The sequence below is a fragment of the Scylla paramamosain genome, chromosome 43 (genome assembly GCF_035594125.1).
Source record: "Scylla paramamosain isolate STU-SP2022 chromosome 43, ASM3559412v1, whole genome shotgun sequence".
Taxonomy (NCBI): Eukaryota; Metazoa; Arthropoda; class Malacostraca; order Decapoda; family Portunidae; genus Scylla; species Scylla paramamosain.
This window is the reverse complement of record NC_087193.1, coordinates 11,522,384-11,535,871: the sequence shown is the minus strand read 5'-3', so window position 1 is coordinate 11,535,871 and position 13,488 is coordinate 11,522,384. Positions and strand designations below refer to the sequence as shown.

The 13,488-nt window shown below is 42.6% G+C and overlaps 1 protein-coding gene across 1 annotated transcript in view; it reads left to right on the top strand.

Annotated features, from left to right (window-relative positions):
* Positions 1 to 1,713: 1,713 nt before the first annotated feature.
* The window catches only part of LOC135093732 (reticulon-4-like), a 70,945-nt gene continuing 59,170 nt past the window's right edge, over positions 1,714 to 13,488 (top strand). Inside the window, exon 1 of the mRNA XM_063993274.1 lies at positions 1,714 to 1,733. Coding sequence (XP_063849344.1) covers positions 1,729 to 1,733 — 5 coding nt within the window. The 5' untranslated portion in view covers positions 1,714 to 1,728. The remainder of the gene's footprint in view (positions 1,734 to 13,488) is intronic.

The window sequence follows — 13,488 nt, the reverse complement described above, 5'->3', positions numbered from 1 at the left end:
TTCTCCCTCCAACCTTTGCCACCTTGCTTGATAACACCTCTTTTCTCCTCCTATCTCCTTCTTACTAACCTACGTCTCTTCCTACACCTCCTTTCATTCTTCTCCACTCCTTCCTCCACCTCCTTTCTCCTCCAATCTCCTCCTCCCTAACTTGTATCGCCTCCTTTACCTTCTTTCATTCATCTCTTTCTCCTCCCACACTTCTCTTTTCTTTATTTGTCTGTCGTTTTCTGTTTCTCTTTTCTTTTATATTCTCTGGATTATTCTTTTTTTTCTATTTTCTTATTCCTGTTCATGTTATTTTTTTTTCTGTTTTGCTTTCTTCATATTATTATTTTTATCAACTTACTTTCGTCTTCTTGTAATCTCTCTTATTTCTATTCTTTGGTCTCTCATTTTATTCTCCTACGTTTGGTTATTCTCTTTCCTGTTCCTCTGTCTCAATAGTACATTCTTTTTCGTCCGTATCTCCTTTCTTTCTTCAACATTTTCATATTTTGACGATGCTTTTTTTCTTTCTCCTCTCTCTGTTCTTCCTTCACTTCATATTTATCTCCTCTTTCCCACGCAAAAGTTTTATTTAGCTTAACCTTTTGTTTGCCACTTACACTTTCTGAATGAAAATGACCTTAGCTGCCCTTAGTAATATGAATCAACACACACACACACATACACACACACACACTCTCTCTCTCTCTCTCTGACATTCTATTTCCACTCCCTATTGTTAGACTTCTCGCATTTTACCTTCCATCAAACTGACCTCTTACCTGTTCAGATCAAACCCGTAGCATCTTACCTATAGCTTTTAGTATCGGCTTCTATTACCTTTAATTTAAACCCTCTGATCCATTCTTCAAGTGTGGGTGATGTAATTTTCCTGTGATTGCCAATTTCATCTTCTTTGTTGACCCACTTATCAATCCTCTCTCAGCCAGGGAGTCTGTATCGTCTTGCCTTATTGGTTTGCTAGGTTACTTATATTGACTTTACAAGCTTGTGTTCCCAGACAGTCAGTATTGTGTGTATTTTATGGACAGGTGCTACAAGTTGAGGTGGTTGTAGGGAGCGAGATAGTATTCCTGTGTGTGTGTGTGTGTGTGTGTGTGTGTGTGTGTGTGTGTTTGGGGAGTTTGGTATGTTAGTAACGAAAACCGGAAAGAAATAATTCGTGCAAGATCGTTTATTTACCTCGACTACTCTCTCTCTCTCTCTCTCTCTCTCTCTCTCTCTCTCTCTCTCTCTCTCTCTCTCTCTCTCTCTCTCTCTCTCTCTCTCTCTCTCTCTCTCTCTCTCTCTACTTTCTTTTCGAGTTCTCTACAAGCTGTTTTCCTCTATATTCTTTTTTTCCCTACTGTATCTCCCTCCTCCTCCTCCTCCTCCTCCTCCTCCTCCTCCTCCTCTTCTTATTTTCCTCTCGCCCTTCACTTCATGTCGTGCTCTTGTCTCGTTCCTCTGTCTTACTTGTTCTTCCTGTATCCCTCCATCATCGTTTTTCCTGTCTCTTTTTTTCCTTCTCTGTTTTTACTTCCTCAAGTGAGAGACAGAGAACACTTAATTAACACCAAGAGCCCCAGGTGTGCCAAGGTACGTAATTATACATTGGTGAAAGTACATTCCCTGTCCTTTTTTTTCTATAATTGCAAATAGTAATTCTTACCCTTTCTCTCTCTTTACAGGTAAGGTGGTGACGAGTGAGGAAGCTGAGAGGAAGCCAAAGGAAGAAAGATGAAGTAAGTTTTAAAAAATTTGTATGCAGCTCTGGTTCTTGTTTTGGTTCTGGCTCAGTCCGTTATGGGAAGCGCGTATGAGTGTTGAAAATATATATAAGAAAAAAAAATGCTGTACGAATAATGTAGTGATAAAGAGATTGGTTGTAATGATTATTTTGTAGGAATTTAGATGAAAAATAAAAGCGGGGAGTGGGGTGTTTTGATTTGACGCAGTTTCTTGGTTTATGTTTTAAGCGTTGTTATGGAAATTAGCAAACGAAGAAATGGCACGTTTATTGTAAAAAGTTATTGCAGTTATTATTTTTGGATCTTAAACTGCGATAATAGTTCAATGGGGAGATGGCTTCAGTAAAACGGCAAATACAATTAATCATGGAATTAGTAAATAACAAAAGAGGATCGTATACATAAAAAAATTACAAGATTCATGTAAAAACAAGATACGGTTAGTTACTTTACGGGACTTTGATAAAAAAAATGAGAGAAATGAAAAGGAGAACGAAGTACGATAATGAGAGTGAAAGGTATGTCAGGTGTCAGATAGAAAGCATGGCGTAGGAATAATACTTGATAGGATAAACTGTAATGGAGCTGGAGATGGAAACAGTAGAAACAGAAAAAGTAGCAGCGCAAACAGGGGAGAGAAAAGAGAAGGTGGATAATTATAAGCAAAAGAAGAGATAAAAATTGTGACGAATAATTAAAGAACAATCATAGAGAATAATGAAAAAAAAAAAAGGAATGTTGGAAAAAGATAAAGAAGAGAAAAGTAATTGAAAGGTAATGGGAAAATACAAAGATGGAGAGAATTTAACGAAAAAAAATATTAAAGGAGAAAAAATAAAATTGAACATTGAATGAAAGATTATAATAGAGAATTATGCGAGAAGGGGAGTTGAAAAGGCGATTAAAAGAAGGAAGACAAATGAAAAATTAAAACAGGGAATGATAAAAGAAAAGAAGCTCAACAGTAGAAAAAAAGAGACATAGGGAAAAATGATAAAGACAAATAATTTAGAAACTATTTAAAAAACACATTAAGGGAGAAAAAATGTGAAAAAAGGAGCCAAGAAAGGGGTGAGGGGAAGGAAAGTGAGTGAAAGGTAATGAGGGAAAGCAGGTGTTGGGGCGAGTGGCATGAGGTGTGAGTACGTAATGAGGGAAAGGTCAGAGGTCACGGGTCACCGCCGTATGTAGCAGTGGGTGACCTTTTCTGACGAGGAGGAAGTGCCTGTGTGTGTGTGTGTGTGTGTGTGTGTGTGTGTGTGTGTGTGTGTGTGTGTGTGTGTGTGTGTGTGTGTGTGTATGAGTCAGAGCCCCGCGGTGCCTCCTCCCGTCATTCTTCACACGCACATGCACACACGCACATTTACACACGCACATAGGCATACATACATCTGTGCAAACAAGTATACACATGTACACACATACATATCTATACGTAGTACATGCATGACTCACAGCTCAGTGCATGGCTTTGGAAACACACACACACACACACACACACACACACACACACACACACACACACACACACACACACACACACACACACACACACACACACACACACACACACACACACACACACACACACACACACACACACACACCCACATACATGACCTAAAAACCCAAATACACACACACACACACACACACACACACACACACACACCTCTTATCATATTGACGTGATCTCACAGTAGTAAACATATGGATGAATTTTGCTGCTTCATTTTGTAAAAGCGCTGATCACATTGCGAGCCTCTCTCTCTCTCTCTCTCTCTCTCTCTCTCTCTCTCTCTCTCTCTCTCTCTCTCTCTCTCTCTCTCTCTGTCTCACCTCTCCCGTCTCGCCTCGCTCTACACCGCCACGCCCTAAGGCTTTCCCGTGCTTATCAGTGTAGTTCTCTCTCTCTCTCTCTCTCTCTCTCTCTCTCTCTCTCTCTCTCTCTCTCTCTCTCTCTCTCTTTCCCACCTCTCCCGTCTCGCCTCGCTCTACACCGCCACGCCCTAAGGCTTTCCCGTGCTTATCAGTGTAGTTCTCTCTCTCTCTCTCTCTCTCTCTCTCTCTCTCTCTCTCTCTCTCTCTCTCTCTCTCTCTCTCTCTCTCTCTCTCTCTCTCTCTCTCTCTCTCTTGTAGTAAGATAAGAAAGAGAGGAAAGGAAGATAGTTATATTCTTCTTTGTTTAATTTTATATTGAGGTCGTTGAAGTCTCGTATTTTTATCTTTAAGGTCGAGTAAAAGCGAGAAGTTCTTTATCATATTATTTTTTTTGTCTTGTATCATATTGTATTATTATTATTATATGTGATTTAGAAGCTGCCCATTATTTCTGTGTTAAGGTGTAGTAAAAAAAAAAACATCCAATTATTCTATTTTTGAAGGCGTGAAAGTACTGGTTTCTTTACTAGACACAAACAAGACTGTCTCCTTCACACCTTGCTTACACTTCCTCTCCTCCTTCACTTCTACTCTTCCTCCTTCACTTCCTTCGCTTCGCCTCTTCCTTCACCTCCTCTTTCTTCGCCTCCTTCATTGACTCCTTCCTTGCCTCCTTTACAAACACCATCCTAATTCTGACAGAGAGGGAGAGGGGGAGAGGGGGGAGGGGCGGAGGAGACGGTAAAGGCTTGCACAAAACACAAAATTTGCATATCAGGAATCAGAGGAAGTAAACAAAAATGTACATTTGACGCTTATCGCTGTCAGGGAAAGACGAAGAGCAGGGAGTTACTACAGGGCGGCGGAACAAAGGGCGTGAGAGTGAGATGTTTAACTCCACTCCACCCACCGCTATCACAGGGAATAAACTAACCTGACCTGACCTAACTTAACCTGACCTAACCTAACCTAACCTTACCTAACCCAACTCCACACCACCCACCGCTATCACAGGGAATAAACTAACCTAACCTGACCTAACTTAACCTGACCTAACCTAACCTAACCTAACCTGACCTAACCTAACCTGACCTGACCTGACCTAACCTACTCACACACCGCTATCTGGAGTAACCTAACCTAATCTCTGTCTTTGTGTGTGTGTGTGTGTGTGTGTGTGTGTGTGTGTGTGTGTGTGTGTGTGTGTGTGTGTGTGTGTGTGTCTCCGTCTCTCTCTCTCTCTCTCTCTCTCTCTCTCTCTCTCTCTCTCTCTCTCTCTCTCTCTCTCTCTCTCTCTCACACACACACACACACACAAATACAATAACATCTCCAACATTTTAACTCCCTCGTCCTGCTCTTGCCCTGATTACGTAAGGTTAGGTTAGATAAGATTAGGTTAGATTAGGTTAGGTTAGATTAGATTAGGTTAGATTAAATTTAAACAGATTACTAAGTCAGGTGATGTAAGCTTAGAATCATGTTACCAATTACATTATTAGCAGTGCCTATAGAATCTGTACCACCTGTAGTAATATATGTAGCACCTGGAATCTCTTTGTAGCGTCCGTACTGTATGAAGGATCTGAAATAAGCATCTGTATCTCCGTCTGCAGCAGGGGACGAGAGGAGTCCTGAGCCGCCCTTCCTGTATACGTGTCAGGAGCAGAGTGACCTTGGGAGACAGTCATAATTTTCCTGTCACGAGAAGGGAGAGTGAGCGGCGTGTCGTTGACGAATACGGTAAATGAGAGGAGGAGGAGAGGAGGAGGAGGAGTCGGGGAAGGATGAAGGAGAGGCGAGTGTGGGTGGGCTGAGGTGCGGGAGATAGATGAGACGAGCGTGTGGAGTGATGAATGAGAGTGGAGGTGAGAGAGAGAGAGAGAGAGAGAGAGAGAGAGAGAGAGAGAGAGAGAGAGAGAGAGAGAGAGAGAGAGGTATTGGATGGTTATAACTGTCACAGATGTAGTCTCTCTTTGGTACCATTCAGCCCCCTCAGTCGGACCACCCTGGCTCTCCCTTCCTGTTTATCTCTCCCCTGCTGTTTTTATCCTTGATGGAGCCGCTGATAACTCGATTTGTCTCTAATTGTCTGCCCCGCAAAATATTCCCTCGCTCTTTAAGAAAATCGACGCTTGTAAGGGCAGTTTTACCCCGGCTAATCTCTCCTCACTTGATAATGATGAAGCGATGCACCTCCCGTTGTGGTTTTGTGGTTCCTGTCTTGTTCTGTCTCTCTCTCTCTCTCAATTGTGTTTCTTCTTGCCCTTCGCGAATTGTATCTTGTGTTCCTTTATTGTTTCGAGGTATTTCCGTGTGTTTCTCAGGGGTGATGTGTGTGGTGGCTGTGTGGGGTGAATGGTAAAGGGTAAAGGGTAAAGGGTAAGAGAGGTTGGCTCAGGGAAGGTTCTGATGTGATGATAATTTATATGTTTTTGGATTTGTCAAGTTGGTGTGTGGGGTGAAGTGCCAAGGGTGAGAGAGAGGAAAGCAGGTTTTATATAGACGCCTTGGAGGAAAAAGGTTAGCTGAGGGGAGGTTTTCATGTGGGTTTTACAGGTTTCTAGGGAGAGGTTATGTGATGTGCAAGAACTTCGGGTGAAATTAGTTGAGTTTGAAAATATTAGAAGGTATGATTTTATTTATTTACTATTTATTTATTTTTTTATGCCTGAAAGTGGTCAGCTGAGGGAAAAGGAAAAGAAAACGAGGTCTCTTATTTGACCACCTACGAAAAGAAAAAAAAGTTAATCAAAAGAGAACGTTCTAGATGGAGGCCACTACTACTACTACTACTACTACTACTACTACTACTACTACTACTACTACTACTGCCACCACCACCACTACTGCTACTATTACTACTTCTACATTACTGTCAAGCAAAATAATTAAATGAAGACAGCAAACCAAGAGAGAGAGAGAGAGAGAGAGAGAGAGAGAGAGAGAGAGAGAGAGAGAGAGAGAGAGAGAGAGAGAGAGAGAGAGAGAGAGAGAGAGAGAATCCCCCTTTCCTTTTCTCGCTATCATGAGGCAGCAGGCAAATAGCGAAGTCACGCCCTCTGTTTCTACCACACACGAAGCAGGCTCTCCAAAAAGACGCCCAAGAAGAGAAGCCCCCGCGAATTATCAGAAGGGAGAAAGCTGGGGAGACAACAAGGTGGTGGTGGTGGTGGTGGTGGTGGTGGTGGTGGTGGTGGTGGTGGTGGTGATGGTGGTGGTGATGTCCTGATTCTCTTTAACATAAGAATACCATCAACCTTGTCTGAGAGAGAGAGAGAGAGAGAGAGAGAGAGAGAGAGAGAGAGAGAGAGAGAGAGAGAGAGAGAGAGAGAGAGAGAGAGAGAGAGAGAGAGAGAGAGAGAGAGAGAGAGAGAGAGTTAAAAGGGTATATTAGGTAAAATGTGAAATAGATCATTGTATTGTAACTGATTAAATCGATAAGTAATTATTTAATAAAGGCGAAAAAATGAGTAGTAGTAGTAGTTGTTGTTGTTGTTGTAATAGTAACAGTGATAATAATAATAAGTGATAGTAGTTCAACAACATCAACAACAACAACAACAACAACAACAACAACAACAACAACAACAACAACAAGGGTGGAGTCATTTGCCAGCATCAAGTTTACGAAATGAACAAATGCGAGGCGAATATCTGAAGGGAGGAGTGGACAAGAGAGCAGGGAGGGAGGGAGGAAGGGAGGAGATGAGATGAGATGCATGTAAAGTTATGAACAACGACTAGAGAAAGGAGAAATAAAAAAGAAACACACACGAATGAGGAACAGAAGACATGGCAAGTAACAGAGTAATAAATAAAGTGAAAAGAACGAAGGAGAAAGGGAAGTAAAGAGAGAGAAAAAGAAAAGGGGAGGAGGATTAAGAAAGAAAATAATCTGTAGTAGTAACTAGTGGACAAAGGGAAATAAAGAGTTAAGGGGCAGCAAATGGGGAAGGTAAGGGAGGACAAAGGAGGAAGGAAGAAGTTACTGCGGCTACCTTGATTCACAAAGAGACAGGTGAGACAGGTGATGGCGGGAAGGCTGAGCGGTACACCTGTGTGAAGTTATCCATGACCCGAGAGAGAGAGAGAGAGAGAGAGAGAGAGAGAGAGAGAGAGAGAGAGAGAGAGAGAGAGAGAGAGAGAGAGAGAGAGAGAGAGAGAGAGAGAGAGAGAGAGAGAGAGAAACACCTTCAAAATTAACAATAACTCCTCTTCTATTACTTTTCCTCCACTGCTCTTCATCATCCACCACAATATTGAGGTTTGCCACTCAAAGACCCAAGGAGCGAGGCTGGCACTGCACTGGAGCGCTCAAGGACACACAGTAGCGGCGCGCAGACCTCGAACCAGCCTTGTGATAACCTCCGATGACTGTCGCGAGGTGAAGGGCGTGCCGAGGGGCCTATGTAGCCAGTCAGAGACCTCGTATGGCAGAATTTATGAGGTGAGATAAGACAACACGTGTCCTGCGGGAGGTGGGGAGGAGTAAGGGAGGCGGTGACCTACATCTCCCTCTCCCCGCTCCTCTCCCTCCCTCCAATCACTCCTCAGTCATCCATCATGGCGGGGTGACTCATCCAAGCGTATATGGTCGAGAGAGAAATCAGTTTTACATAAGATTTGTGCTTTCATGAATCTTGGAGTCCGTGTGTTTTTAGTTTGCTTGAAGATCTGAGCTTTGCCTGTACTGTGATCCTTACCCATCTCTCTCTCTCTCTCTCTCTCTCTCTCTCTCTCTCTCTCTCTCTCTCTCTCTCTCTCTCTCTCTCTCTCTCTCTCTCTCTCTCTCTCTCTCTCTCTCTCTCTCTCTCTCTCGGCAGGTTATCGTGACGGATGCATAGAGGTCATGTTTGCAGGTACGCATAGGCTGTGAAGGCTGTGTAGGTAGGTAGTAAAGAAGGCTGGGTAGGTTGCAGTGTTTTCTCAGTTTTGTTGCTTGACAGGGAAAGTGAAGCAGGAACATTCTTGATAGCGTTGTCAGTTCCGGGAAGTCTTTTTCTGTTGCTTTGATATTTGTTGTAATTACTGTCTTGTATAATTTTTCATTGGTCTTTTCGTTTTGAGTCTTCTCCGTTCTCTTCTTCCCTTCCATCTCTCTTTTCGTCCTCGTTCCTCCCTTTCCTAATTCCCTTTCCTTTCTTTTTTCCCTTCCTTTTTTATTTTTTTCTCTCTCTCGTTACTCTCACTGCACTTTTGTCCTTTACCTGCAACGGTGCAACGCAGGTACACACACACACACACACACACACACACACACACACACACACACACACACACACACACACACACACACACACACACACACACACACACACACACACACACACACACACACACACACACACACACACACACACACACACACACACACACTGTCTCAAATATATTCACCTATTCACCTGTTCACTTATAAAAGCAGGTAAGAATGAGTGCAGCATCCTTGTCCCAGTTCTGCATCAATATTACATCAGTCACCGCTCGGTCGCTCGCTCACCTGCGATGCAAACCCTTACGAGATCTTGTCTGAATTGCTAACCAGGGGCCACAAGCGGTTTTGCAAGAATAATATGACTCGCCCAATCTTCATGGTTGTTATTAATGATGTGCGCTTGGTGATTATCTCCCCTGTAGGTCTTGTAGTCTTGTACGTCTGTTTAGTCCGCAATAAGATCGTCTGCTAATGTGTCTTGTGGCTTGTTTAATCTTTTTTCTTATATATTTTTTTATGTTATTTTTGTTATTATTTATTTATTGATCACTTTTATCATTTGTTTTTTTATGCAGGGATCAATTTTTCTTATAGTTTCATTTTCTAGTTTGTCTTTTTTTTTCCTTCTGATTTCTGTATGTCTGTAGGTTTATCTTAGACCTCAATTAGATACTTTGCTAACTTAATTTTAGCTTGTTAGATGTTCGTTTTTTTATCATAGTTCATTTATTACATTCTCTATCGTATCCTTTTTTTTTTTTTTGGTATATTGCTTTTAATTCTCAGTCTTATTCAGTTTATTTAATCCTCAAACTCTTTGCTATCATGCTGTCGGTAGATATCAGCTATTTTTTTCCCTTATCATCTTTTACTGTCACATTCCTTTGTATCCTCTCTGTCCGCAGGCAAGGAGCATAAAGGCAGCGTCTGGAGGTCCTGATATGTTTGTGTGGTTCTCAACTAGACGCTTTGCTGACTTACTTTCAATAACTATCTGCTTCTTTATCCTCTGCGTTCAAACTTCGCATCCTCTCACTGTGTTTGGAGCAGAGAAAATGTCCCTTTGCGCCCAGTCTACCTTCTTGATTTCTTCGATTGTACTTATTAGATTATGCAAATGTTGAAGGGGCGAGTGAGGTAGTTGTGTGTGATTCATTAGTTCTAGTTCGGCTCCCCACAAAAAAACAAAACAAAAAAAAAAGAAAAACGAGATCAGGTTAAGAAGAAGCGAGATCTTGAGTTTTTTTTTCTCTCCTCCCTCCCGTCTCTCTCTCTCTCTCTCTCTCTCTCTCTCTCTCTCTCTCTCTCTCTCTCTCTCTCTCTCTCTCTCTCTCTCTCTCTGCTTATTCTTATTCTTACGAGTTGGAGACAAAGAGGAAAGGGAGAGGGAAGGGTGACATAGAGGTTAGGAACGATATCTTTGTTTACTTTCTCCTCCTGTGTCTTCCATTTCACTTTTCTCCCCCTCACTGGATAAAATGAAGAAGAAAGGGAGAGTGAAGGGTGCTGACCAGACCAGGTTAATTAAGAGCTTTTTTCTCCTCTCCCCTTTCTCACTTCTATTCGTTATTTTGCGTAGTAGGAGAGAAGAGAGAGAGGAACAAGGTGAAATTGTGAAGTGACAGACAAGTTATGACAAATTTGACAGTGAGGAGATTCGAGTGTCTTTTTTCGTTTCCCTCATCTTCCTGCTTACTCTTATCTGTTATTGAGTCAAGCTGGAGAGAAGAAAGGAAGAAGGAAGGGTGTTGATAGAGGCTGCAAAGTGACGGACAAGCTATGACAGTCAAATTTGGCATCTCTCGGACGAAATTTGCAGCCACAGATCACATTTAGGAGTCTCTGTTGCGTGTGATGTGACATGTGTGTAGTTACGTGTTCCTGCAGGAGGCTTGGCGCGCCCCACTCTGTGATTTCACATCGATACCATCTTGAGCCTAAGTCTGGTGGGGGTTGCAAGAAGCTCCCCCCCCGTAACCCCTTGTCCCACTGCTGGAGGGCACGACAGCCAGTAGTGTCTAGTCCCCCTAGTCCTTGCTGCCTGGTTCCCTGTCTAGTCCTCGCAACGCAGACCTCGTATTCTTGTCGTCTATTCCAGTTTTCATCTTCAATTCCTTGTATTCCAGTTCTTGCAGATTAGTTTTGTATTCCAGTCCCAGTATCGACTCCTCGTACTCATTCCTCGTATTCCAGGCCTCGTTTACACATTCTCGCATTCCAGCCTGTCCTTGCATTCCAGTCTTCGCAGTCGACTCTTTACAATCGAGTCCTTGAAGACCAGTTCTCGCAGCCCAGTCAAGACCAAATTAAGCCCAAGACCAAGAGCAGCTTCCCGGACTGACTCTTGCTCTCTTGCCAGCCAGGAAGTCATAAAGTTTGGATCCTGAGGAGGTGACTGCCTTTAATTGGGTCCTGGTTTTCATGTTACCTGAGAGAGTAAAAAAAGTAAGGTAAACAAAGAAAGATGCTGGAAGTGGATGAAAATGTTGGTATTATTATAAAATTGTAACTTATTCATCCGCATTTGATCGTTTACGTTCGAGGTTTAAACATACGTGTTGGTTGTATAATATAAGATCTCTAACGAGGTCTAATCACGAAAAGAGATGCTACGAATAGAAGAAAAACTTGCTGGTGGTATATAAAAAAAAAAATCTTACGACATCCTACCACAACTGATCATTTGAAATTTGAGACTAAAAAGTGCGTATTGATAATAGAGTTTTTAGGAAGCTCAGCCAGAAACTAGATGAAAACTTGCTTGTATCATGAAAGGTAAGAATGAAGCTTCGATTATTTACCTTTTTGCGTCTTGAAGCTACGTATTGGTTTTATAATGTAGTTTTTAACCTGTCACTGCTAGATAATATTTCCTATAATCACGTACAACTTTTTAAACGTATTTTTGTCCTGAAGTCTGTTTAATGCTGCAGTAATCACCTGGTCAGTCTATTTTTCCTGCGTTCCCATGTAATATTTTTAAAGTTATATAAAAGATCCCTATAAGACTTAAGCTCCCTAATTATTCACAATGGACAACCACAACACTTGAAAAAAAAAAGGTCAAGACATTTTAACCAGCAAATCATCCCTTGACGCTAACAAACATGACTTAACTGTCCATTAAAAACCACAAATAATCTTTACATACAATTATAACCGATTACTCAAGGCGTGTCACTTGGATATCTTCTCAATTTACCTTTACCGAATCCTTTCTTACAATGGAAACTCTCGTGCTTATCTCTTTCTTTCTCTTCCACTCCCCGTCACCTCCTCGTCACCCTCCCACCACTGAGGCTATTTTGAAGTGGGTGCCTTGTGCCTCGCCTCGCCGGGTGTCAGGTGAGGTCGCAGGTGCCAAACAGACTCACAAGCAGGTGTTTATTGAAGATTCTGTCGCTCGCTTCTTATGGCCAAATGGTTCTCTTGCTTTCTCAGGGCGAGTGATTGGTAATTTTGCGTGAAAGAGATAATTTGGTGAGATTTTATTGTGTTCTTCATTGTTTTCCTCCTTCATTTCTTCTTTTGTTTCCTGTCTTCATTTTTTTCTTTTTCTCCTACTTGATTCCCTCTTATCCTTCTTCGTGTCCTTCTGTCTTTCTCTTTCCTTCTTCCTTTACTCCTTCCTTTCTTCATTTCGTCTTTCTCCTCCTTGTTCTCCTTTTCTGTGTATCTCTGCGTTCATTTTTTTCTTTTCATCTGACCTTCTCTCTCTCTCTCTCTCTCTCTCTCTCTCTCTCTCTCTCTCTCTCTCTCTCTCTCTCTCTCTCTCTCTCTCTCTCTCTCTCTCTCTCACACCATAGCCCTTGTAACCCTTTTTCACACTCTCCCTCTCATTTCTCCCCCTATCCTTTCCCTCTCTCTCTCTCCCTCTCTCCCTTATCCCTCGCACCATCACCATTGTCTCCCAGCTCCCTGCCTCTCCCCACCTCTCCCTGCCCTCCCTTATTCTCTCATTATCTCCTTGATCTACCGCACATCCATCTCCCTCCCTCTCCCTCCCTTCGTCTCCCTGTTCCTCTCTGACTCCCATATACCATACACATCCCTTCGCATAACACCACCCTCACCTGCCCTCCCTGCCCCTCACACCTGCACTCTTGTACCCTCACCTCTCACTCACCTGGTGAAAGTAAAGCCTCAGGTGTCTGACCTCTCGCCTCTCCCCACCCTCTCATCACCTGCACACTTCACTCTCACTTCGCTCTTACTTGGTGTGTTCTCTCTCTCTCTCTCTCTCTCTCTCTCTCTCTCTCTCTCTCTCTCTCTCTCGCTCAGGTAAGAGTGATGGTCAATACAGGTGATTCATCTCAATTATCACCTGGCCACCTGTACTTAAGCGGGAGTTGGTGTGTCACCGCATATTTTGTAGTGTTAATGTGTGTTTGGAGTGATTAGATGCGACCGGCCGTGTGTTCCCGTGATAGATTTACATGCTACGTGATGTCTACCCAACTTGTGCTCCTTGTTATAACCACGTACCCTCATTACCTGGGTCTTATTTATAGGTGTAGATTAGGTAACGTAGGTATTGGTGGTGGTGGTGGTGGTGGTGGTGGTGGTGGTGGTTGTGCTGGCGGTGTTTGTATGTGTGTGTGTGTGTGTGTGTGTTTAATAAGGGTTAATTGGTGGATGATTAGTGTGTGTGTG